The following is a 25,493-nucleotide window of genomic DNA, read 5'->3' as shown; positions in this document are numbered from 1 at the left end:
ACGAGTGATTATCGATTACTATTATGCAGAGAAGCATTTCTGTAAAATACTTCGTGTACGCTGTCACGTATTAGAAACCTCAGTGAAATTTGGTTAGTATGACGTCATAATTTGCCGTATATGAAGTACTTACTGAAAAATTTTAGCGTTATAGCTTAGTGTCTGCGCTTCGCACTAGACACAAAAAGTCCTTAAAGCTGCCCGCTGGGCTGGTGATTCTATCATTCCCGCCAAAACTTGCGCCAAACTAGAATCTCGCGCTTTTTTTTTCACAGAGATTCACGCCCACAATGTTCCACCATATTAGGTCATGCTTTCCATAACAAGAAGCTCCAGAACAATGGGCACTCCATATTAGGAAATAAAAACAAGTCTTTCCAGTCATGCTGCTTACAACTTTATTTACAACCAGAAAGTTTACGTAGATTACACGGGAAACACAGGAACTGCGATCATTACACCTTGCGACGCTAGATAGGTTTCAACGAGAAAGATTCTCACGAGCACTAAATTCGCCATGGTTGACAGTGTTTACCGTACGCGTTCGCTAGGAATTGGCGTTTCTGGTATTCCCGATCAGTACGCAGATGGAAAGGCAGCACGGGTTTGGCAACACTACATCGGCGGTCACAAGAAAAGAACCGAGTCGTACAAAGAGTTTTTCTGTAACCTCCTGAGAGAAAACGATGTGAAGCATATCCTAGATGTCGCATGTGGCACAGGGTAAGATAACGGCTAGAAACCTTATTGCAAAGAAGATAATTCACTTGCGTTTATATTCATCACATTGAAATCGACACCTCATGAGGGAACTTGAAATTAAGAAACTTTGAATCTGTTAGATTTATACCGTAAATGTTATGTTTTAATTCTTTATTGAGCAGTGCAGATTCGTAGTCGCATCCTGCCATGCCAAAAGGTTTTTATTTGATTAGATCGTGCATTTTCTAAAGCTCGTGGCATTAAACTCGTGGCAAAGATCAATGAAATCAACAATTCGTTTGTGTTCGACTTGTCACTCTTGTTGTGAAGCCGGTTCGCCTTGATTGCCGGCAGGTTAATACGGGTTTCAAGTTGGTTCGAACGTGACCGAAACTGCTTGTTTTGACGTTCGTTGGCTTGGGGATCTAATATTAGTATTTGGATAAAAGAGTTTCGTGATTCGTCTGAATACAGTCATAAGCTTATTTGCAAGTAACAACCGTTTAAAGGGTCACGTTAGAATTAGTCTTAGTTTTCAATGATTTAGTTCAGAAGATATTTTTTGATCATTTCTCCTTTCTATTTTGTTTCACTAGTGAGCTTGAATTCTGTTGTAATCAGGGGTTGTATAGTCTTGTGATTTTTTCTGTCAAGTTTTCATTCCAAAGTTGACCTCTGTTTTGGTTGGTGTTGATGTTTATTTACAGATAAGACACCTGATCACTCAAACTTGAGTTCCAAGATTCTTAAATCTCATGGAACTGCAGGATGCATGCAGTTGTCATTTTGTCAGTAGTAGCTAGGTTGAACTTCCTTCACCTTTCAAGCCTTGGGGCTTGATAAAAAAGGAAGAATACAAGAGTCAAATCAAGGTAACTTTGCTTTGCCTACTTTATTCATAAGCGAATGATTGGGATCCATAGAAACAAAAAACCAACTTATGGGTTTCTGGATCCATGATCGAGTTATTCCCTGGGGAAAGTAAAATGAGAGCCCGTACCTGCCATGTGGGGTATGCATTGCCCTACAGGCCTAACCATTCACCATAACTTATCTCCCTTGATATTGTGTATAATAATGGGTATGAATCACAGAATTCATAAGCCAGGAAAGAGAAGTAACCAAGGATGCTTCAGGTCTTAGGATATGACATACACATTGAAAGTACATGTCTGAAAATGGGGTGTAAATCTTAAACGTCAGGTTGGAAAAATCACTGTCAGATGAAAGGTCACATTTTTTATCATCACTTTGATAAAAAGTAGAGCAAGTGTCAAAAAACTTAGTGATGCACCCCCAGCAAAAGGTCCAAGAAAATAATACTCCCCTGCAATTTAGCCTTATACAGCCGCATAGTTTGTGTAATGGGGTTGCCCCTGCCTCAGCCAGAGGTGTGGTGGCCTGATGGTTAGTGAGCTGGACTCTGGATCAAGCATTCTGGGTTCCAGCCCTGGCCAGGGCAATCTGTTGTGTTCTTGGGCAAGACACTTTCCTCACATTAAGTGCCTCAATCTCTCCTCCTAGGTAAATAAATGGGTATTACTAAATACCAGCAAAATAATGCTGGGGGTAACCCTGCAATGGACTAGTGATGGAAAAGCGGCTAATGATGATGTTGCGCTTTCAGGGTGGACTCTATTATGTTACTTGAAAACAACTTTAGGATGACAAGCACAGATGCCAGTGATAAAATGTTAAAACAGGCATGGAAAATACGCTGGCAGCGTCGTAAGGAGGAAGCATTTGATAATTGGGGTAAGTAATACACTAAAACTATTGGATCACAACAGCAAGAACCAATTTCTTGCAGAGGTGGCTAATCTTGAAAATCCAGTTTGTTATTTTTTGGCCATAGGATGTAAATTAACAAGTGCCTACCAAAAGCTAGACTACGAGCAGTCCCTATTTTTTCGCAGAGTCCGTCGAGCTTGTTCAAGCGAAATTTTTTTTTCGAAGGTCCGCCGAGCTTGAAGCAAAAAAAAATACGCACGGGGGAGGAGGCGGGGCAAGGTGAGAAGCTAAAAAATAGGGACTACCCACTAAGCCACAGTGTTTGAATTATGCGTTGCTCTCACAACGCAAAAATATGATTGGCTAACGCTTGGAGCATTGACAGCAAGATGTCAATACGTTGTCAACACTTGCATGTCATATTGCGAAGCGATGGGAGTGGGAGCTTTTGAGCTCTCGAAATCGCTTCTTGAGACTTACTCCCACTTCCTGCCCCTTTCCATAATGGTTCCCTCCTTTTTGTTGCATATCAGTTGTGAAATGTAACAAAATATAATTGCGGGATTTTACTTTTTTCCTTTTCAGTTCCCACAACCTTTGGAATCCTGCTTCCTGCCCTGTCTTCTCCCACTTCCCACCCCTTTTCTCTCGGGCTCCTGCTTTCTTGTTCCCCACCACTATTTAGCTTCAAAAATATATTATACAATGTATGGGCCAACTTAGCTCCCAGGTACAAAAATATCAAAATTAGTATTCTCCTTTTTGGTGCCAGAACATTTCATTCGTATTATTGTTTGGAAGAATACAGTCCATCTTTTCAAGCTATCCAGATGACAATTTTATTTATTCTCTCTAGCTACATTTTAACTGTTGCTTTGACTCTGTAATAAATTGCTTGTTGTTGGATACGTTTAATTATCATCATTAAGCTTAATCTCTGTAGTGATGAATTGTGTTCAGGATCATAACACAAAACTGTTTCCTCTTTATCTCTTCCAGAAATCGAAGAAGGCAACTGGCTGTCATTGCATGATGCTGCTATTGATGTTCCTTCGCAGGGTTTCGATGCAGTTATCTGTCTTGGCAATTCATTTGCTCATCTGCCAGACTTCCAGGGAGATCTGTCCAATCAGAAGTTGGCAATTCAAAACTTTAAAGACATGTTAAAGCCTGGTGGAATCCTGTTCATTGATCATCGCAATTATGATGCCATTCTTGATACTGGCAAGGCCCCTCAGCGAAATTTGTACTACAATGTAAGTTTTCCTTCTTATAATTATTAATTTATATTTTATTCTGATTTTATTTGCCTCTGTGTTGGGCGGTGGCAGTGCCAAGGGACATGTACACATGTACTAATACCTGAAATAACTAACCAACAAATTAAAAGTAAAAGTTAACTGCAAGCAAATGGGAGTGGAACTGCACCACAAGCAAACTGGATTGAAAGCTAGTCGCTAGCAAACCAGAGAAAAGGTAACCCAAGTGAGTTGGAGTGAAATACTGTGGTGTCGTTTCATTTTGGGTTTCAGTACACCCCACGCCAAAGCCAGTCTCTTCCTCTGGTGGTCAGGTGAGGGGGGGGGGATGGGGGGTGAAGGGGGGTTGGGGGAGGGCAGTGCAAGCTATTTGACAAAGTTTGCCGTCTGATAAGATTGAAAAAATAAGCAGTAGTGTTCATAATATTACTGAAAATACTGGAACCAGTACTGCGTAGTGTTCATATTTAAAAGTAACTGTTTTCTCTTTCAGAGTGACTGTATTGAAAGCATTAAGACTTCAGTGCTGTATGTGGATGGGAAAGAAAGTATGATAACTTTGGACTACATAGTAGACCCATCCAAGGCTTCAGATGATTTCACAGAAGAGGGAGAAGAACCAGCAGCGAAAAAGAGGAAGTCGTCTGAAAGCTCAGAAGTCAGGTAATTTTTTTTTGCAGACCCGATTGCATTCCTGTCTGCCCAGAAGTTCTTACTTCAATTTTTTCTACTGAGTACGACTGTATATTATCCACAATAAACAGGTTTTTAAGAGTTAACCTTTTGTTGACCATAAAATTATCACTGAGTGAGCATTTTCACCTACACGACTGCACTTCAAGAAAGATGAAGGTCACCTCAAGCTATTCACCATGGTGCTACATTTCTTTTTGGCCTCAAATGTGTTCTATATATCACACTCAAATTAACTTAAAGCAAATTTTTTATTCAAAAATATATACATACCCTACCATGAAAGGTTTGAATAACGCCCCCCGTCAGGGCTTATCAATTATTTTGTTCATAAATGGCCTTTTTGGTCCCCCCCCCATCCCCACCAGAAACTAACCGCATTATTACATAAACCATAAGCTTCCATAGGCCTTTCTGCCAGAAATATACCAAAATGTTGACATTCGTAGGTCATTTTCAAGCAGACTATTTTTTAGAGGGGACATCTTTCCGAAAGGCTACACATAACCTTGCCCATTTTTTCCCCTTTTTAGCAAGTTCCGTCTGTCCTACTGCCCTTTGCGCCTAAACACGTTCAGTAACCTCCTCAAGGGCATTTTTGGTGAAGATGCAAGGCATCAAGTGTTTGGCGACTTTGAACCCCTTGGACAAGTTGAGTTGCCTGCATACTATGTCCACATGATTTGGAAATCACCCGGTGAGAATGTGAATGGTTTGGAACAAGAATGAAGCATCAGCTATAGTTTTAAGTTCCAAATGTAACTTCTTCATATACTGATCAACTTACATTTGCGAGTTTGCATCATGGTACTTTTTTTAGGTTTGTTAAAATTTGCTTTCACGCAAACTGAAGACTTTCTATAATTTCTTGATTGTGGCACTATTTTTTAAAAAAAAAATCCTGGTAGATGGGTTAGACCACTATGCTTAACCCAACTTAATCGAAAAGCCAAAAAAGTATTAGTAATTTTGCTCATAATGTAGATACGGTATTTACTCGAATAAGCGCCACCCCCGAATAAGTGCGGCCCTTGATTAAGTGCCGCATTTGGGACAAAAGTTAATAAGCGCCGCCCCCGAATAAGTGCAGCCCTTGATTAAGCGCCGCATTTGGGGCAAAAGTTAATAAGCGCCGCCCCCGAATAAGCGCCGCAGTCCTGATGTGGCGCTTATTCGAGAAATTCCATTTAACTTAAAACAGCACTACAAAGCAACTCTATAACAAACTTGGACATTTATTTTTTCATCAAAGGCGATGTTTTGCAGTTCAAAGTGGTTCTTTTACCGCTTGACCATTAGTTCTTCTATCCAACATTCTTACAATACGTAATCCTGTAAATGTTGTGAAGGCCATGAACATTGCCAGGACAGCTTGAGCCACTTCTCTCTTCAGCAAGAGACAAATACTGACAATCAAAAGACGCTATTTTCAGTTACTGTAAAAGATTAGATTCTTTGTTGTGTCCAAATTTTAAAATATAATATAAGTGCCGCCCTCAAAATAAGCGCCGCACTTGAGGCGCGAAAAATTTAATAAGCACCACGGCGCTTATTCGAGTAAATAGGGTATGACAACTAATTTGAACTGAGCTATTAACCCAGCAGACTCGGGCTTAAAAAACACTAGAATTCCAGCTAGAAAGGGCAAGCAGCTTATACACGTGTGAATACAAGGTTTGTTAGACAGTGTACTTTCTGAACAGTGTACATACATTTAACCAACCTTAAATCAAAATTATAGATTTTATCAGTTTGTCACATTAAGAATTCTCTTTAAATAAATAATTATAAAGGCTTAGGCTGGATGGTGCAATATTTTTTGCCACACAAAGTTGTGAAAACAATCTTTTTTTCACTTCATTTTGTACAAAGTGTATAATAAAGCAAAGGCAATGAAAATACATTGTAACAGCTATTTTAAACGAGCTTGGTGTAATAAAAGTAATGTTGCTGCTATTTCTAAAAACAGTTTGTTTTGTTGGTATATTGTACACTTCTCCTAGCAGATCTAAAGGAAGTCAAGCTTTTTATCCAAGAAATCTCTGGTTTGCGATCACTGATAATATTATTTACTTGGGTCCTTAGCAAATTCCAGCCCATTTCCCTCATTGGGGCAAAGGCGAAAGGTTTAGTGAAGTTCTTAGCAATATAACTAGCCATACATCTTGCAGTAGGTGTCAGTTATATCAGGGTATTTGTGGAGTAGAAGCTCCCCCTCCCCCCCCCCCCCCCAAAAAAAAAAAAAATCATCATTACAGTTTATAAGCAACTGTATCAAAAAATTTTCATGAAGCAAGTATTCCCTGTCTAAAGACACTAATTGTCTCAAAATGCACCAGATTGCATCCCAGTGCACTATTCATTTCAAAAAATTCCGGGGTGGGGGGGGCATGCCCCTGGACCCCCTAGGAAGCTCGTGGCCTCAGGACTTCTTCTCCAAATGATAAATCCTAGCTAGAACTCGGGCTAGAGGCACTTCTGTATCTCTCATTGTTTTATTATGTTTATTGTTGTGACATGTGGTATCACTGGTTTTGGGAGAATGCCACTCAATCTTACCCCACCCAAACAAAAGGACTGGATCATTGTCAATATTTTTTTTTTGTAAAGATTTATTTTAAAACCATGTATATTACAAGCTGAATGCTAATGCTGTAGAACGTTTTACAAGACTGCTGGTTAACACAAATTGGCAGATTTCGGGCTGAATTTATTATCTTTCTGAGTTCTGTACTGATTATTGCAACGTTATGACATCGCCAAAGGTGGGATGCAATCAGCCACCACTGGACATCTCTACTTTCAAAGTCATCACGTGAATGTAAAATGTGAGCTTCTTTGCACTTCACAACTGTATCAGGATTCATTCAAGTACATGTACATCTTGAGTTGTAGAATATAAAATTGTAGTTTATCAGCACATAGTTCAACATGAGAAACTAGCTATGCCAGGATCAATCTAGGCACTTCTCGAACAGTTGTACAACAGATCATCTTAATGACCTTTTATGAAGTCCATACCAGAAGCGCTAACTTCTGATTACTCAGAAACATCTATACAGGTTGTCTATTTACAAGGATTTGAATCTTTTTGTCTATTGTGTGGCTGTTTGGTGGTGATGTCCATATGCAGCCCCATACTGTTGATACCATTGACTGTAATTACTGTATGCGTTCTGAAACAGAAAAATGTTGATGTTCATTAAATTTTATAATAGCTTGGAAAACATACATCTCAACACAAAACCAATCTCCCCTCCCAAAAATATGCGCCCATCACATTGCACGCACCCCTTTTACTGCATGTATGTGTGAGGTGAGCATGTCTCAACTCAATGTTTTCATAGTTAATTTCATTGTAACTACAAAAAGAAAAAAAAAAAAATATACCGGTTCTCTTTGTAGATTGCACAATATTTTTTTAGAAAGAGAAAAATAATATTGCGTGGAAACCCCAGTTGTGCAGTGCATTGCAGATTGATGATACAAGGACAAATGGAACAACAACATTTCTGATGCTTAGAATGTTAGTACATCTGCTTCACCTCTGCTCATTATCAGAACAGAGATCTTATGAAAACAGAATAGTACAGTTGCTATAGGCAACAGGGAACGAGCAAACAGTCACTGAACAGACCTGTTCACTAGCAAGGTTGCCGAATAAGACACACACTACCATCAGTAAAAGCCTTACCGGGTGTGCAGCGGAGTATGCAGCCCACTGGCTCTGCAAGGGTGTGGAGTAGCTATAAGCCGAGGCGGCAGCAGTGTAAGCAGCAGCGGACGAATATGATGTGTCGTATGCCTCGGCGCTCGTAACATGCTGGCTGCTATCAGCGGCTGTCACTTCTTCACTTTTTGATATTTTGGATTTGATGTCTGAGCTGTAACAAGAAGAGAAAAAAATATAATTAAAATTCTTTCAAGCAAAACTGTGCTCATGTTGGACAGAAACAACTAAGAAAGAAACTATAGTTTTTCTTTAACAGGCTAGTGAAACACTATTGTTATCAAACAGCCTGTTGTTTTCAGAACTGTAGCAGAAAGCAAAAAAAGTTCCCTGCAATATAATATGACAAGGAACTGCAAAGTTGCAAAATGCATTTCTGTTGGCAACAGGGAACGAGTGAAGAGTCACAGTGAAGACACATCCACTAGCTAAAGGTTGCCTCCCCTCACAAATTGATAACTAGTCTTCTTGCTGATTACAGCCAGTACTTCTTATTAAGCTTATTAAGCAATATATTCCAAAAGAGACTTGTTAAAGTTCTTCATGCATTGCTTTGTTCAGTACATCACTGTATTGTATTAGGAAACTTCTGTACAAACGATATGTAACTTTAATTCAGAAAAGACTAACAAAGAAACCTCACTATCCTGGAAAAGCTATTTTCCATTTGACCGACTAAACCAGTTACAGTGATAAAATAATCAAAGTCTTACCCATCTGTGTCTTGTGATCTTTTTCTGCCGCTCAGTGGGATTAAAGCAGATTTTCCTTTGTATAACTTAGCATGATTCTCCTGAGCCGCCATTATTTTGGTGATGTCGGCACTGAAATCTTCAAGAAACTCAATCTGTCTTTGAGAGAATCCTTGTTTGACCTCTGTGTCCAGTTCACTGTTCTGGACCAAGTCAAACACCTCTTCAACCTTTTCTTCACTCACTGGATATGCACCAAGCTCAATGTCCAAAAGTTGAAGGTACAGTCTCTTATTATCCTGGGAAAAAAAAGAAAGAATCAAAGGCTCTTCGAGCAACCTCATGGTAATTCGATGAATGAAGTGCCGACCTCCGCATTTTTTCTAAATAAGTGTCCAATAAAGTAAAGCAATCTCACTTTGCTTTATTTTTCCACGTGAGTTGCGTCATTGATGGCTCGTGCTCTCAGTGGTCGTAGCGCTATTCAGTTTCACAACCAAAATATTTACCGGTTAGTGTATTTCCTTTGATCCTTTTAAGCATTAAGTAAATTTGTTTTGTGAACATGTTTACTTTTCTGTCAGCACGTATAGCGTTATTTTTGAGCAGCGGAAAAAATTTGAGAGAAAAGATACGCCCGAGCACTTCGTGTATCTGCTCGACTCAAAAAGATAAAAAACGGATGACGTGACACGAGGTGACGTGACGCGAAACAAAAACGTGCCGTGGATGTTGTGTTGACTAAAACACGTCACAAGGCGAGCGTAATAATTTTTTATAACAGTTTAAGCGTAACTATATGTAGTTCATAGGTGCTATCAGTAATGTCACAATCTCACTTAATTTGCCTTCGAATGTTTTCTTGCGTGAATGGGTCATTGATAGTTTTTTTTCTTCAAATAAGCGTTCAATAATGTAACACAATCTCACTTTATTTCCCTGTGAATGTTTTATTTTTCCATGGGAATTGCATCATTGATGGTTCGTGCTCTCAGGCTTCGTAGCGCGAATTCTATTTTATCACAAAAATATTTAAGTGTAACCTTTGATCCTTTTTAGCATTAAGTAAATTTGTTTTGTGAATATGTTTACTTTTCTGCCAGCACGTATAGCGTTATTTTAAGCAGCGAATAAAATTTGAGAGAAAGATGCGCGTTTCTGCACGACTCAAAAAGATGAAGAACGGATGACGTGACACGAAGATGATGTGACGCGAAACAAAAACGTGCATGAATGTTGTGTTTACTAAAACGCGTCTTTGAATGTTTTCTTACGTGAATGGGTCATTGATAGCCTATGCTCTGAGGCTTCGTTGAGCGAATTCTATTCTCTTTTATCACCAGAGGATAAGTATAAGTGATCCTCTTTCGATTTGTTTTGTGAAATTCAATTTAGTTTCCTGAAAGAGAGAGACCCTGGAACGAGGTTGAAGAATAATTTGTTTCTGATTGACATGTGCTGAATGCGTTTAAAGGACCTTTCTGTCAGCACGTTTCTCGTTTAATGATAAATTAATTGCGGTTTGATATCAGAATCCAGTGAGTGAGTGAGTGAGTGTTCGAGTGAGAAAATGAGGCCAATAACATAACCTCATTACCATTCGGTAAAAAACGATGATAACATTAATTTTATGATGGTAAACACAATGTGCAAGCGGCTTTTATTGTTTCCTCGAGAAAATGGATATTTTTTAGACCACCTTATTTCTCGTTCCTCGGGACTCGAACTTCGAGATGCGACGATCGAGTCTCGCGTCGAGACTGTCAACTTACATTTGATCGATACTGTAAAATTAAACACCAGGGAGAAAAAGCCGAAAATGCTCTCTTTATTTCACAGCTACATGTATGACAGCTACATGTATGACAAGGCGTAACAACAGTATTAATGCCATCAAATTAAACAATACAGACATGTAGTATTAACTCACTAACATAATTATTACCTTATCTTTTTCCAGGGCACCTTTCAACATCACTCGTGCTTTTTCCACATTACCCATAACCTGTTAATTTCAATAAGACTAATTAAATTGATGTTAACATGTAAACAAAACAATCCAAGTTGTGCAATCAGTGCATGTGTGTATCATTAAGGGTCACACATAAATACATCTGAATGGCTTTAGTAGCTACAGGATGAACATCTAGAAGCCTATTCATTTTCAAATCACGAGACTACAAAGATTGCATTTGATTTCTGTTAAATTTGAAAAAACAATTATGCATTCACATTAAAATTCCCATCCACCCAACCAGACCATTTAAAAATTCTGGGAAACAAGTATCAATCAATAAAATCAGCCCTTTTATCCTTTTACCTTGGCTAAGAATCTTGAGTATCTGATAGCAAAAAATGTTGCCAATTCCTGGTCACTAGTCTCATTCATGGCTTCTTCATAAAGAGCAGAAGTGCCTTCAGAGTTTCCTCTTCTTCTTTCAATGTTTATTCTCTTCAGTTTTACCATTATTATGCCTGGCACACCCTTGTCTAACTCAGCCAAAATCTCTGATGCCTTAGCAGCATTTCCTACAAAGAGAATAACAGTGTAAAGATAAGTTTAAAGGTTGTTGCACACAAGGGGAGTAGTACCAAGAACTAAAAGGCAAACAGATCACTTTTACACTGAAAGTGGGACATGTTGCACAGTCAGTCAGTCTTCCTCCAGAGGCAGCAGAGCATTTTGAAACATGGGGGGGGGGGGGGCTTGTTTCATCGTGTTTATTGACCATATAAACTCCTTGCAGTACATTTTATTTCTTTTATTTGATAAATAATAGGAATAAAGAAATAATAATTTTTGCAAATAACTTTGTCTTTTTCCATGTTCATGACATCACCCCAACCAATATCCTTTACAGCAATGATATGTATGGCATACATGTAATTGCCAAAAATATATTTCTGAGTTGCCTTAAAAGTTTACATGTAGTTTGCAATGTGAACTTTATTTTACTATTTCCTCTACATCCCTTCTAAGCTCAGTAGTCTGAGCATCCAACCAGTGTGTAGAAGGTCATGGGCTCAATTGACTCACCTTGTTGTTCTTCAAAAGCAGCCCAAGCTAAATGAATGGAGGGTTTCCTTGGAAGGTGTATTGTACAGGCTCTCTCATACACATGACGGCATACCTCAACACTGTGCCCTTCCATGTAGGAAGCAAATCTTTGCCAAAAGTCCTCATACAATGCACAGGCAATTACACATCGCTCAAAAAGAGTAACAACCCTTTTATGATCACCATTGCTTAATTCAAAGTCAAGATATTCTCTCCAGTTTTTTAGCTGAACTCGCTCGAGTGGCTTAACATGGAAGTACGGTCTCTTAATGGCTTCCTCAAATGCCCATCGCTTTCGCACTTCTTCTTCCAGAGCAGTGTAGACTTTCTGCCTAGCTGCAATAACCTTTTCTCGTATTGCGATCGTCTCAGCATCATCCTAGAAAAAGAAAGAAGTCCAATAGAAACAAACACATGAAACCAGATAATAAGCTGCATGTACATTATGTAGCATAAATTTGTGGGAGGTTTGTGCATTTTTCTGATCAGATAAGAAGAATCAGAACCCTTTTAAGAGATTCAACAAAAATTGGCTGAAAAAGGCCCTTGATCCCTTCACTGTACTTTTTAAATGCAGCTGGAAGTCAGGTCACATGACCTGACACACTGAGTAATTTCCTAACTCTCCTCTGGGAGAATAGAGCCATAAACTTTCACATCTACTCTAGCTCTAAATGCTGTGCTTTGTCACATCACCCTTTGACACCATCATGAAGTCCGACCTATTACCTGGGAAGTGACAGAACTTTCTGCCCCAGGAGCAACGAGGTTCTCTGTGCCTGGAGCTACTTCGTCAGTATCTGCTTCATCATCAACACCTGCACGAATAAAAATAAAACAAGTTATTAACATGTGGATGGTACCAACAAAACAAAAGATAAATGGAATTAACAACAAAAACCGCCAGTGTTCCCTTAAAAATCAGCAGTGTTTCGACATGCGCATGTGCCAGGATTCTATGTGTCCCCCGACTGAGACGTGTTGGGCCATTACAGTGATAGCGTTTACAGTGAGCGTTGTTTTGTATGGGAGCATGTTATCAAGGCTGTTCCCCCCTCCCCTCCCCTCCCTCTCTTTCCACTGTTTAATCAGTGTGTTGGTCTGTCTTCCCTTCCGCATGGGGGCTCATGGCTTGGTCGCCAGGATTTGGTGTTGTTTATGCTTACCTGGTGGATTGCCTGAAGAGGAAGCTACACTAATAAGAGGTTCAGCCTCTGCTGATGTTAAACCAGGAGGAGCAGCTGCCACTTCTGCCCTGAGTTTAAGGAGTTCTTCAGTACACAGTACAGCAGCTATCGGGTTGGTGTTGATGTGCTGCTTAAACCTAAAACAACAACAAAAAAATATTTTCAGTCAAGTAGAGTATGGCTTGGCATAACATGGCACAGCAAGGCAAGGCAGGAAGGCACAGCATGGAACAACCATGTTTAAGAATTTATGGGTTGTCTGGTAACAATAGACCAATCCAAATTATTACCAAACTGAACTATATTGAAGGACTGTATTTTGCAGATATTGTAGATAAAACAAAACCCTTACTTTTCAAAATGCTGGCTGTAATTCTGAGTAGGAACCTTGAAGACTCTATCATACAAAGCTGTAACTTTCTGTAGCTGACCCTGGCTTTTTTCCCACTCAATGTACGCATCCCACAGTTTGTCTGCACGAAACTCTTCCCCAGCAGTAGACACCGCTCTCTCGAATAAACTACAAAATAACAACAAAAAACAAAAGAACGAACTAAGAAAGCAATTTACTAGGTAAGAGAATGGAGTTGGCCAACTTGAGATGTAAAATGTTTAAATCAGGACTGAATGGAGTGAAGCATGAAAATACCTTTTCCATCAGTAAAGTACCCCATACCAAATGACCTGGAAGAGGCCAGCATGGGTTGCGACGTACGCTCACTACTGTTTATCAACACCAGCCTAACTGTTATTAACAAGAAATACATGGCACAACAAAGTATGGGGGTTAGATGAACTGCCAAAAATAAAACAATCAGAAAATTCAAAAACAGAACTCTCAAAGTTTGAACAAAAAACACACTCATCAACGGTGATTTTTTCCTTGGTGTGCATTCTCTACCCCAATGAAACCATTTACATTCTCTTCAAGTCTTGGTTGAATGGGTTTCCTAGAGAGTAGACAATCAATGTCAGTATTTGAATCAACAGTGCAGAGCAAAGTTACCTTCGCATGACCTCAGGGCCATCAATCTGACCCTTAGTAGATTGAGAAGCAAAGTTGAGATAGTGTACCCACAAATCCACACTTAGAGGAATGGCAGCAATAGCTCCCTCAAATACCTAACAACATGAAAAAAGTACATGTCTGAGAAAACCAATTGCTTCCAATAGTTTCATAAGTTTCATTTGGTAGCCATCCAGATATGGTTGATACATGTATGTGGAGAAGCAAAGGAAATCATAACAGAAAGAAAGAAAATCACAACTGTGATGGACGTCTGGATGGCTCATTTTAATTAGCATAGAATTTTATGAAAAAAAAAAAAAAAAAAAAAAAAAAAAAAAAAAAAAAAAAAACAAATAAAGAGTAAATTTTATTTATCTGTTTACTCTATAGTTTTAGTTCCAGAGCAATCCACAGTATGCAAAAAAAAAAGGCGACTGGTACATTTTCCCATTTCTAGCGTAAAAAACCTAAAAACGTTTAAAGAAACGCACATAAAAGTTCTAAAAACTTCAAACTTAGCACATACAATGCTGTTAGAACAGGGGCAAATTTTTGGAAAACATATGGCTTTTTATGTTTCTACTGGCTGTGTTAGGTTTTGCAAGATATTGTGGTAAAATGTACAGCCGCCGTCTCTTTTCTTACTGTGGATTGCAAAATACCCCACAAATGAGATTCAACATGTTGAAACCCTTTGGTGAACAAAGCATGAAACAGAAGATGCTGTTGTTACTCGATAAGATGCAAATAAGTTACAGGATATGCTGCAGTTTAGCCAAATATTCTTGTGCATGTCATATTTTTCTTTTCTGATGAAACACTGTGTGTTCTGTGTTCTCAGCTATAGTACAAACCGAATTGGGCAAATTTAATTAGTACAAACACTGTGCATACCTCTTTAGCTTTGTCAACGTTGCCATTCTTCCTCTCCATATCTGCATATTTCTTCCAGTACCCATAGCAATAAGGGTAACGCTTGAAAAAAGCATCAAATGCTTGCCTTGCAGAAGAAAGCTTGTTCTACATAAAAGAAGAGGGCAAATAACAAAGTTAGCACAAACCAGTCCACCATCTGCTAAAAGCAAAGTCCAGGCTGATAAAGCAACAAGAAATAACCTCAAATGTGGTTTCTACAAACGCTGACTTGCACGGTTTTATCCAAGTAAAGGCCTAAAATTATCCTAAACAAAGAGAATGATTTGTCAGAAAACGTGCATGCTTTTGGAATAAATTTTACGGATGGAATTCACAACACATTCGAACTTCATAAACGCGACTTCAAGGTAAGATTATAAACAGCAGAGTTATTTGTGCACAAACCTCTTGCTCGACAAACTGCAAAAGATATGTCCAGCTTGTAAAATCCGCTGGATTTTCCTTCACAGCCTTCCAGTACTTGAGCTCTTGCTCGTTGACGACTTCTTTTTCTTCAACAACAGGGGCGTCTGTGGAATCTTCATGACTTTCTGTAATTGCTCCATTCTCCTTTGTTTCAGTCATGTTTGTATCGACATTGCCTTCGTCTGTCTTGCTACTGCTTTCTTTAGCACCTGAATTTAATTTCAATTCAAAATTCACGAATTAGACGCATCAAAACTCACCCCAAAACGACAAAAGCATCACATGCGTGCAATGCAGCATTTGCTCTTGATTTTCAATCATTTTAACTAAAAATAATTAACGAGATATTTTATCGAAAACAAAATATTTTGAAAAACGGAAATATCACGACCATTACCTTCAGGATGGATGAGATTTTCGCTTGATTCTGCTTCAGGAGCGACACCATCCGCCACCGCCGCCATTTTCGCTCTTCTTTCTCATGGGCGTGCGGAAAGGAGGGGCCTGGTCACTATTCGCGAAACGAAGCTATAACGAAAATTAACGAAAATTCTCCGAGGAGATCCGAAGCTGCAGCGACGAACATTCTTCAGATAGTTTGCATGCATACCGATGTCTCCACGATTCACGATTAGCTACGATTGACATTTTGTCAGTGTACAAACACTTTCTCTAGGGGAAAATGAATCGAGGTGAAGTGTATGAAAATTATCTTTACGTTGCAGCCCTGGCTGCCGGATGTTGTATCTCAGTGCCGCTTAAATTGAACGAGTCTAACTTGAAATATCGTTGTTTACTTTTTGGTGAGCTAGACATTTTAACGAACACAGTGGTCGCAGGAAACCAGAGATACTGTACATTCACGTTTTACTCGTCTTTGGCTAATGCTATTTTAGCAGCTTTGCTAGGATTCCTCAAATGGTGCTGCAATGTGGAAACTGAAAGCCTCAGGTAAGGTGTTAATTAAATTAATTATTATGTCAAAGATCAGAATTCCTCTTTTATTATTTATAAAGAGACTCAAATATTATTTTTCCTTGGTAAATTAAAGTAGTGACTTAGGCTCTATTTGACTCAGAACTTTGTGATTATTTTGTAATATTATGGACAATATCTTATTTTCAATTATTTCCAGCGCATACAAATTAATAATCTACAGTACAAATTAAATAATGCACCTTTGAATGGTTTGCCCCAGGATGGGAGGGGGGGGGCAACCCCAGGGGAATGACATTTTTTGGAATCCAGAGTCGAATTCCCCACCCCTGGGCACCTAGTGAATGTCAAATTTCAAAAATCTCCTCTTAAATTTCTAACCCAGCAGACCATTTTAGATGTCAAAATCCCTACCCTTGGAGACCTTCGCGATGTCAAATTCCCGTGGGTTGCCCCTCCCCCCCCCCCCATCCTGGGGCAAACCATTGATAGGTGCATAATTTACAGCAGTGTAGCAGCGCTCATAATATAAGCTTGTAATTGTACCAGTCCTCTAGTGTAGCACTGTTGCTTTTTTTTTTTTTTTTTTTTTTTTTTTGGGGGGGGGGGGGGGCTAGGGGCATTAGTAGAGTGACCAAGACCCCATTCATGTGAAACCTTGCGAGGGCTGCTACCCGGCTTACCAATTCAAGTTGTGTGATAATAATACCCCCACCCACTGGACCCATCCACGAAGCACACCCTGAGGAGAACTGTTTTGGCATCCCAAGTTAGGAACTTTCTATTTATTAGCATGTTCAAGTTATGTTTAAATATTTACCTATTTTTCAGACACAAACCCCCTTCCACAAACCTTTTTGAAAACTGGATCATGTACCCTTTGTAGCCTCACTCCCCTCCCCACCCCACCCCCCCCCCCTCAGTGAAATACTGGTTCCAGATAATTTCCATACTCACCCCATGCATAAAAGGAAGGTCATTGGAATTTCTAAGGGGGAAGGGAATCTCAAAAGCTTAATATTTCAAGAGAAAGTATAAGGCTAAACTGGAAATTCTAAAGGGGTTAAAGGGGCTCAAACCAAAAAATCTTCCATGTTTGAGGTTTGTTTTTTCTTTTGGAAAAACACAACAAATGATTTATTACAAAAAATGGCTGGTATATACCTTTTCCTTTACTGAGTAGAGATTAAGTTGCCCTGAGCACTTCCACTTACAGCTTACAAGATAGTGGGGGGGGGACAGGGGGGTCTGAACCTCCTGCCTCCCGTACCTTTTACTCCCGCTTCTTGTACCTTTTACTCCTGCCTCCCACCCCTCTCCGTAGCTGTTCTCTCCTGTTTGCTCCATGTCCATTGCGAAATATAATGAAATGTTACAAAATTTTACTCGTTTTCTCCCGGTTCCCATCACCCTTAAGAATCCCACTTCTCGCCCTTTCTCCTCCCGCCCCCCCCCCCCCCCTGTCCCCCTCCACAAGATACTTAACAATTTTTTTCAGCTTTTACATAAAAAACAAAACGAAAACAAACAACAAAAACCATTAACAAGAAATATAATTCTTACTATTTATCTAAAAATGTGCAAGTTTAATTTGTCCTTAGTTTGTAAACCCCTTTAGAAAATCTTCTTGACTGTGTGGTCTTGCAGGCAGAAATCATGTTGACTTCACATTTTTCTTACCCAAACTAGGGTGGTTTACTTCAAATTTGCTACTTGCATTTTGTCAGCCATCGCATGGATCAATTGTTTGGTGTGTGCTATCTTCATTGTAATGGGCTTTACAGAGTGGTGCAACTCCGTAACCAATAATGGAAATGTGGAAAGGTGTGTCTTACTAGAAAAACTAAATCCAAAAATATGCCAATGTTGGTCAACAAAATATTAAAATATTGTAAATAATATTTTTATCATATTACTGCTGAATAATTATTATATTTTAATTGACACAAACAGGCAGCTATAATTTAATGCTGGTTACTTTTATTCTTTTTAACAATATACCCCCCATGTGGAAAGGACAAAGGGTTTGAGTTCAAGCTTCATCGGCCATGACCAGACCAGCAGGGTTGTTCTGTTGTTGCCACAAGACAGTAATTGCAAAAAGGTGTCCCTGAAATAAAGTCACAAGGTGACTTCTGATAAACTGCTAGATTCTTCTTCCAATTTGCCTTGTGTATGCTTGAAGATTAAAGGGAAAATTTCATATTAAATCAGGAGCCACTTGTTGGAACAACCTGACAAAACGCTACAGCTAGAGGGGCTACCAATCAATATACTGATAATGGATAAGCATCCCATTGGGGGAGTATCAGAGCCGTCTTATTATACTACAGACACCAGATTTGTGCCAGCAACTATGGCTCAGAACTAGCTGAAACACTGACTTGACCTTCACCTCTTAAATTTACTTAATATTGTCTAACAGTCACATTTTATTTCAGCTGCCAAAAAGCAGAAAAGTGGGATTGGACTCAATACACACCAGCTGACATTGACGGAAGCAAGTTTTACACTTTTCTGTTTATGGCAGAGGTGAGAGAGAGATTAAATCACATCTAATAAAGAAATAAAAAACGTTCCCACAGTGCAGTGTTGAGTTATAATTATAACAATGCATGCGGGTATTTTTAAGAAATGCAAGAGAAGTGCATACTGAGGGCACAAGGCACAGTTGAATGCTTTTCGCATTTCTCAAGTGTTCTTGAAAATGCTAAACCTAACATGACTGCACAATAAGCCATTTAAGTTTTTTAGTATTTCTTTTATCACAATAATGTCAAAGAAATTGGCCAAAGTGAGGAGGGGAGGGGGTTGAAATACCACTAGCCACTGGGTTTTTAAATACTTGTATTACCCACTTGTCACATTTTGTATATTCTAACACACAGGTACCTTCCTTTTCTCCCTTAGATTGCCTCATTCTGTGCTGTAGTGATTTGGTTTATCGTAGTCATACTCTCTGGTAGAAATTTCAAGCGACGCCTGTTAGAATTAAGAGCAGCTGAATACTATCTCACTGACGACAGAATTGTGTATCCACCACCTATCCAAGAAATTCCTGTTTATGAAGTCAAGAGTGAAAGGGGATCAAGATATTTGTGATATTTGTCAAGATATTGAATATACATTGTATAATGATAAAAAATAATACATAAGATTATGATAAGCAAAATTTGCTGGACAAGGTTCAGTAAAATACTATTTAAATTACCGGTAAGTTAAATCTGGCACATTAGATTAGCAGACTTTTCCAGCCAGCGGTAAAACTCGCAAGTGCAGGCTCAAGTGGAAGAAATGCTGCTTTTTCATGGCTAGGCTCTTCAAGTTCTGGCACAGGGAGCCCGCACAAATGGAGTGACTGTTGATGTTTCAAAAGTCTAAAGGAATGTATGGGAAATGTTCAAACGTTCCTATAAGCATGAACTATAGCGAGTAATATTCACATTTATGTTCAAAATAAACATAAAGTTACCCCAATCATTGTGCCTTGTGGTCCTTATAGCTCAAAATGGCGAATTTTAGCGTTTTTGTGGGTTTTTATTAAATGTACAGTAGACAGCATCGCAAACACCGACAAAAATGCCAAACATTCCCCGTTTGAGCTACAATAACTACTACTCCAGGCACCCACCTTCCATTTAAGTGAGGCAGCCAGTTAATAGTACTGCACGAAACTCACAAATCGGTTAATATTAAGTTGGCAGGCATAAAATTAAAAATCAACACATAATCATCACATCTTTTAATCTATAATTATTCAAACTGCATTTAATATTGTAATCTGATCATAAAAAATACAATGTCGGACCCTTGTTATATTATTATTTTTCATTTATAAGCTATAATAATTATAATATACAGACAAACCCTCCCAAGGTGGTCGCTTACTGTTGAGAGGTCTTACTTTTCCCAGTTACGCAAAGTTACCCTACTTACTTTAAAACAGGAGATATTTATTTTCTACTTAACTGCTTAAATAAAAGGGATAAGCAATAAATTTCTGCAGTTTATGTTGTCAAATGAAAATCATTATTAGTCAGTTTGAGCATAGTGTAATTAATGGCCAAGTCATGTACATTCTGAGGGGTGGAGAATGGTCCTTCAAAAAATGCGTGTCTCGCAAAATTTTAGCCAAATTTCAGAGGTCTTGAATTTTTCTTTGACCCCTTCTCAGAGTCTCTATTTCTTTTGCAGGGCAAAAGAAATGTCAGTCTCGTCGTCTTGCAAAGTCTTGCAGTGCATTTACCATTCAACACCCTAACATGTAAAATAGAAATCAAGTTCTAAAAAAGGAGGCTAATTATAATTTAATAATAAAATATTTCTTTGAAAGCTAGATTAGTATACATGCAAGCCCATTGGCTAATATTGGGCAGGAGGTAGTACTGCACGAATGCTTAAATTTGGTGGGCTTTATCACAATTTTATGGTGCACACAGTCATGTATTGTTCATTCTCTCACATTTTGTGTTTGGACAAAAAACATTAAAATAAATTATTTATTTGTAACGTAAAGGCAGCCTTAGCCTTACGATAATATTTCACAATATTCAATCAAGTTGCTATAGTACATTATGTCATAGTACCTTCTCAAACGAGACATGTATCATGCAAACTTACTGATACAGTTAACTATAAACCTTCATGAATCAAAATGATTTTTTAAGGCCAGTGTGAACCATGTTCATTTGCACATCTAATAGTGGTGTCCCACTTCATTTAACAGTCTCTTAATGGGTACCTTATGTACAGCTGTCTCTATGTGTACACCTACAATTTCGCTACCTATTTAGTGATTTACATGATTCGTTCTACTTCCCAAACAAATAGATTTACAATGTACTTTGATAACAGTTTTCAGTGCCGTAAGCAGTATTTTTCATGGGTTTGTGTGAGCGCTGGGGCCATGAGTGTCTTGGCGGGGGATATTCTCGCCTTAGAAATGTTAAAAATAAATTTTATTGAAGTCCACATTTCCTGCATTCTGAGAGTCAATTTAACCCTCACTCCCCTATTAGGTGGACTTTTGTGGCCCATGGGGCCTTGCGGGTGCACCCATCACACCCCCTGCCTACGGCCCTGGTTTTCCTACTTGCAGGACTCTTTGTCACGAAGTTGAACTGGCTTGTAATCCTGAGAACAATCGTATAGCATGAGTCATGCACACAACACAAAGCAGGGCAAAGGCAAACCAAGCGGACATCTGATGAGCAAAACACAATGTAATGGTCATTAGTCAGAACAGAACTTTGGAATTTTTTTATTTCTTTGTTTATTAGGGGGGTGATTTTGTTTGATTTCCATTTTTTAGAGACTGGTAAACTATAGACTAGAGAAGTCCATTTACCCGTGGAAATTTGCTGGCACACACAATTTAATTTTTACTCAGATGACACGCTGAGAGACTCCCAGGCCAAGAAACCAAAATAAATTGAGAAAGCTTAATGGACTGAAAGCTCATGTTCAGTTAGCTAAAGCATTTATAGCATAACTTCCAACTAGCAATACTGTATTTACTTGAATAAGCACCGCCCCTGAATAAGCGCTGCATTTGGGACTTAAAAGTTAATAAGTGCTGCCCCTGAAGAAGCACCACATTCCCGATTCGGTGCTTATTCGAGGAATTCCGTTTTACTAAAAACTGCACTACAAAGCGACTCTGAAAAAACTTAGACATTTCTTTTCATCAAAAGCAATGATTTGCAGTTCACAGTGACGGTTTTACTGCTCGCCCATCGCCATGAGTTTTCGATCCAACATTCTTTTGATACGTAGTTCTGTAAATGTTGTGAAGGCCGCGAACTTTGCCAGGACAGCTAGCACCACTTCTCTCTTTAGCAAGTGACCAATACTGACAATCAGAAAACGCTATTTTCGATAACTGTTAAAGATTAGATTCTTTGTGGTGTACAAATTTTAAACACCGGCAAGTGTCGCCCTCAAATAAGCGCCGCACTTGAGGCGCGAAAAAATTTAATAAGTGCTGCGGCGCTTATTCGAGTAAATACGGTATTTGAAAAACATGTAGTCATGCTGCTTGACTACGGTAATCATTCCCCTCCCCCCATTGAATATTCACCCCCCTTCCCCCTTGAACAGTTGCCCCTTTTTGAAAAAAAAAAATAATCCATCCCCTGTCCCTGTTGTTATTTGAGGAAAAACTGTTGGCCATTGCTTAATTTCGATGATAAGTTCTTTACGTGTTATTTGAAGAATAGCATTTTGATTTACCTGTGCGGAATATAGCAGAATATAGGCACTACCACAGTCACTGTACTTTGGAGTAAAGTTCCTCCAGTCCATTGCCTTGAAATGGTCATGGGAACAACTGCAAAAAGAACAAAAGAACATTTAATGAATGGCATGATCCCAAGGGAAACAATTTTTTAGCTTATTTTTTTTTTCCATCAGAATTTGCATGTTTCCTGAGGGGAGGTAAAGGGTAATCAGGGTTAAAACTTGGCGGTTGCACGGTCACCAGTGGCGATTAAAAAGTGTCCAGGGCCACTAAAAGTTGAGGTTTGATCACCCGAAGGGTGACAACGATTTGAGAAGTACAAAAAGAGTAACAATAACAATAAACTGTTCTTTCCTTAAAGTACCTTTCTTTTCTTTTCTTTCTTTCCTCAACTCTAAGTCCATCAATTATATTTAAAGTTTTGTTCGAAAGTGCAAAATTCAAAGCCATTCGTAATCAAGTTTTTAGATCGCTCCAATATGTAGATGCCATTTTGATTTTATGGACACGTGACTCCAGACTTACCCAGAGTTCTATCTGGTACGCTTTCAAACATGAACATCGGCAAACTGAACTCACTCGACACTGCTTGAAATAATAGACCGTCTTAATTTTCACCTGGGTTTAGTTAGTTAAAGGTAAAAGCCGTGGGGTGTTTTTTCCCATAAAAATGGTTTTAAAATTTTTTTGTGTTTAATAGTAGAGAAAATTTGCAGGCCAGTTTATTTTGGCCTGGGCCACTAACAATTCAGGGATACTGGCCCGAGTGGCAACCAAACACTGAAGTTAATTTTTAGCCCTGGGTATATCGCACCTTGATAGAATGTTAATAAAAGTGAGAAAAAATTCTTCCCTGATATCCCACCACACAATGACATCATATAACTACTCATGTCAACTCCAGCTTTTTACATACAAGTTGACTTGCATAATTTATAAATATATTTGGTACACCGAGCTAAGACAAAAATGAAAATGGTGTAGAATATCACTGTACCAAGTTAAAGATGAGAGCAAAAATACCTGTTTACGACAAATGAGTCACAAAATGTATGAAATCCAGAGGAAATTATCGCAGCTGCAAAAAATACAAAAAGCGTAGAAAAAGCCACCAGGCAGAGACCTCTGATGCAGTTGTCACGTGACCTATAGACAAAAAAATGACACTTATTAACCCTTCACGACGGCAGATCGAAAGGGATGTGGACAAAACACTGATCCTAAGTTCCATAGACTATCCTAATGGACTACTCAAATGGACTATCGGGGCTGCAAAAAAATTGTTCCATTGAAAGGACATGCATCCGACTAAGTCACCATTTTGATCGGACAAAACAAAAGTGACATTCTGTCCAAACACAGTTGGAATTTCATCAGACATTGGCAAATTGTGGTCAAACAGTGTGTGATGTCCAAGTGTTATTTGCCGTTCTGACTATCCACGATGAAAAATTCTACTCCAATCTGGAATTTTCCAAGCAAATATTATGTTACCATCCCCATTACCAGGGCCGTAACCAGACCTTTGGCAAAGACGAGGCAAGATCTTCCTAGGAGGTTCTGGGGGTATGCTCTCAAGAAAATTTGGAAAACTAGAAGCTCCGAAACTCTTTCTTAAACATTTTTGATAAGGTTTTTTTCTTGAAAAAAATCAATCTTGTTCATCTGGGTATTATTTCCACAACTAAACATATCTTGTTTTTTTATTTTGGGTTAAAATCAAGACGAGGCACTTGCCTCGTCTTGCCTCTTGCTGGTTACGGCCCTGATTACCATTCAGTTAGCTAGGTACGGTGACGTAATGATTAACATGCTGGACTCTGGTTTAAGTGATCCAGTGAGGGTGAAAGCCCTGACTGGGTCACTGCATTGCGTTCTCAGTGAGGCAAAACACTTAACTCTTGCGGTGCCTTTCTCCACCCAGGTGAATAAATGGGTACTGGCAAACTTATAATGCTGGGTGTAATGCTGCATTGGATTAGAATCCCATCCAGGAGGGAGTAGAAACACTCCTAGTCACTTAATGCTACAGAAACTGTGATAAGCTCCGGCAACATGGTGCAGTTGGCCTGACGCCAACTTTATAATTACCATTTTTGAGAGCTAACTGTAAGCAGACTAACAGGGGTTCTTCAGTAATTAAGCTAATGCGGAGTGCTCTTCTAACTAACCAGTTAGCCTGAAAAGCACTCTGCAGGTTAGCCTGCTTATGGTTTTGTAGCTAGTTTTGAGTAGTAGTTTTCATTTTAGAGTAGTCCATGATTTCATTTTAGGGTAGCCGTCTATTTTAGGTAATCCTCGGGAACTACAGTTGTGAAAAATAGAATATTCATTTAACTCATTTTCATATTACATATATTTTATTACAACCAAATGGCACAAAGATCTAATTCTCTTTTTAGCTGGGAAGCTAGTTTTACATGTATACGTGACAATATCATCGCCCGTTTTTCATTATTTTATTGCAAAATCAAATTAAGAAATGGCCATAGTCCTCTTCTAACTATAAAATGACAGAAGCAGATTTTTGAACTTCAACAAATATGGCCAGAGCACTCACCTATTTCTTGCTCCCCTTATAAACTTGAGTAGTAATAACGAGCTTGAACCAGCAACAAAGTAAAACAACAACGGCAAATAGCACCACGTCGTACTAGAGCCCTGAAGAATCCGTGATCTCTCAAAAAGCTTTGCGAAGAGCAGACATTGACCGGCACAAATAGTCTTCACACCAGAGAGACACAAGGAAGACGAGACCTCCAAAATGAGTGCAACGATCAAGAGAATAATTTCACTAACATGAACATGGTATGTATGTGTGGAGAAACCAACGATGTTCAAAACCATTTTCCAAATCCAAGATATTTCATATTTTTTTCCATGCATCATCGCATCTTCACCACATCCACATAACGAA

At 38.9% G+C, this 25,493-nt stretch overlaps 4 protein-coding genes across 5 annotated transcripts; 2 read left to right on the top strand and 2 right to left on the bottom strand.

Moving 5' to 3' along the window:
* The first annotated feature begins 403 nt into the window (after window positions 1–403).
* Window positions 404–5,400, top strand: LOC144634455 (glycine N-methyltransferase-like). The gene is made up of 5 exons (XM_078493409.1): window positions 404–723; window positions 2,330–2,457; window positions 3,433–3,689; window positions 4,186–4,355; window positions 4,919–5,400. The coding sequence occupies exons 1-5, from the start codon at window positions 518–520 to the stop codon at window positions 5,112–5,114; spliced, it is 957 nt and encodes a 318-aa protein (XP_078349535.1). The 5' UTR covers window positions 404–517; the 3' UTR covers window positions 5,115–5,400.
* A 1,570-nt stretch (window positions 5,401–6,970) lies between these two features.
* Window positions 6,971–15,904, bottom strand: LOC144636664 (pre-mRNA-processing factor 39-like). 2 transcript variants are annotated; one of them, XM_078495854.1, is made up of 13 exons: window positions 15,800–15,904; window positions 15,382–15,611; window positions 14,956–15,081; window positions 14,059–14,174; window positions 13,405–13,572; window positions 13,032–13,189; window positions 12,595–12,683; window positions 11,845–12,244; window positions 11,128–11,336; window positions 10,753–10,812; window positions 8,829–9,106; window positions 8,080–8,269; window positions 6,971–7,561 (listed from the first exon to the last, which is right to left on the bottom strand). In XM_078495854.1, exons 1-13 carry the CDS (start codon window positions 15,864–15,866, stop codon window positions 7,481–7,483), a joined length of 2,172 nt encoding a protein of 723 aa, XP_078351980.1. In that variant the 5' UTR covers window positions 15,867–15,904; the 3' UTR covers window positions 6,971–7,480. The 2 variants fall into 2 exon arrangements, with proteins under 2 accessions (XP_078351980.1, XP_078351981.1); XM_078495855.1 differs by lacking the exons at window positions 15,382–15,611; window positions 15,800–15,904 and adding an exon at window positions 15,178–15,242.
* Window positions 15,905–15,989: 85 nt separating this feature from the next.
* On the top strand, window positions 15,990–19,440 carry LOC144636665 (transmembrane protein 179B-like). Its single transcript, XM_078495856.1, has 4 exons — window positions 15,990–16,353; window positions 18,028–18,162; window positions 18,780–18,870; window positions 19,249–19,440. The coding sequence occupies exons 1-4, from the start codon at window positions 16,085–16,087 to the stop codon at window positions 19,438–19,440; spliced, it is 687 nt and encodes a 228-aa protein (XP_078351982.1). The 5' UTR covers window positions 15,990–16,084.
* A 1,867-nt stretch (window positions 19,441–21,307) lies between these two features.
* Window positions 21,308–25,491, bottom strand: LOC144634457 (uncharacterized). The gene is made up of 4 exons (XM_078493410.1): window positions 25,137–25,491; window positions 23,600–23,722; window positions 22,570–22,666; window positions 21,308–21,541 (listed from the first exon to the last, which is right to left on the bottom strand). The coding sequence occupies exons 1-4, from the start codon at window positions 25,463–25,465 to the stop codon at window positions 21,446–21,448; spliced, it is 645 nt and encodes a 214-aa protein (XP_078349536.1). The 5' UTR covers window positions 25,466–25,491; the 3' UTR covers window positions 21,308–21,445.
* Window positions 25,492–25,493: the final 2 nt, after the last annotated feature.

This window comes from Oculina patagonica, chromosome 13 (genome assembly GCF_052425735.1).
Source record: "Oculina patagonica isolate OP01 chromosome 13, crgOcupat, whole genome shotgun sequence".
Lineage (NCBI taxonomy): Eukaryota > Metazoa > Cnidaria > Anthozoa > Scleractinia > Oculinidae > Oculina > Oculina patagonica.
Note: the sequence above shows the minus strand (reverse complement) of the source record. Positions and strands in the feature narration are given on the sequence as shown.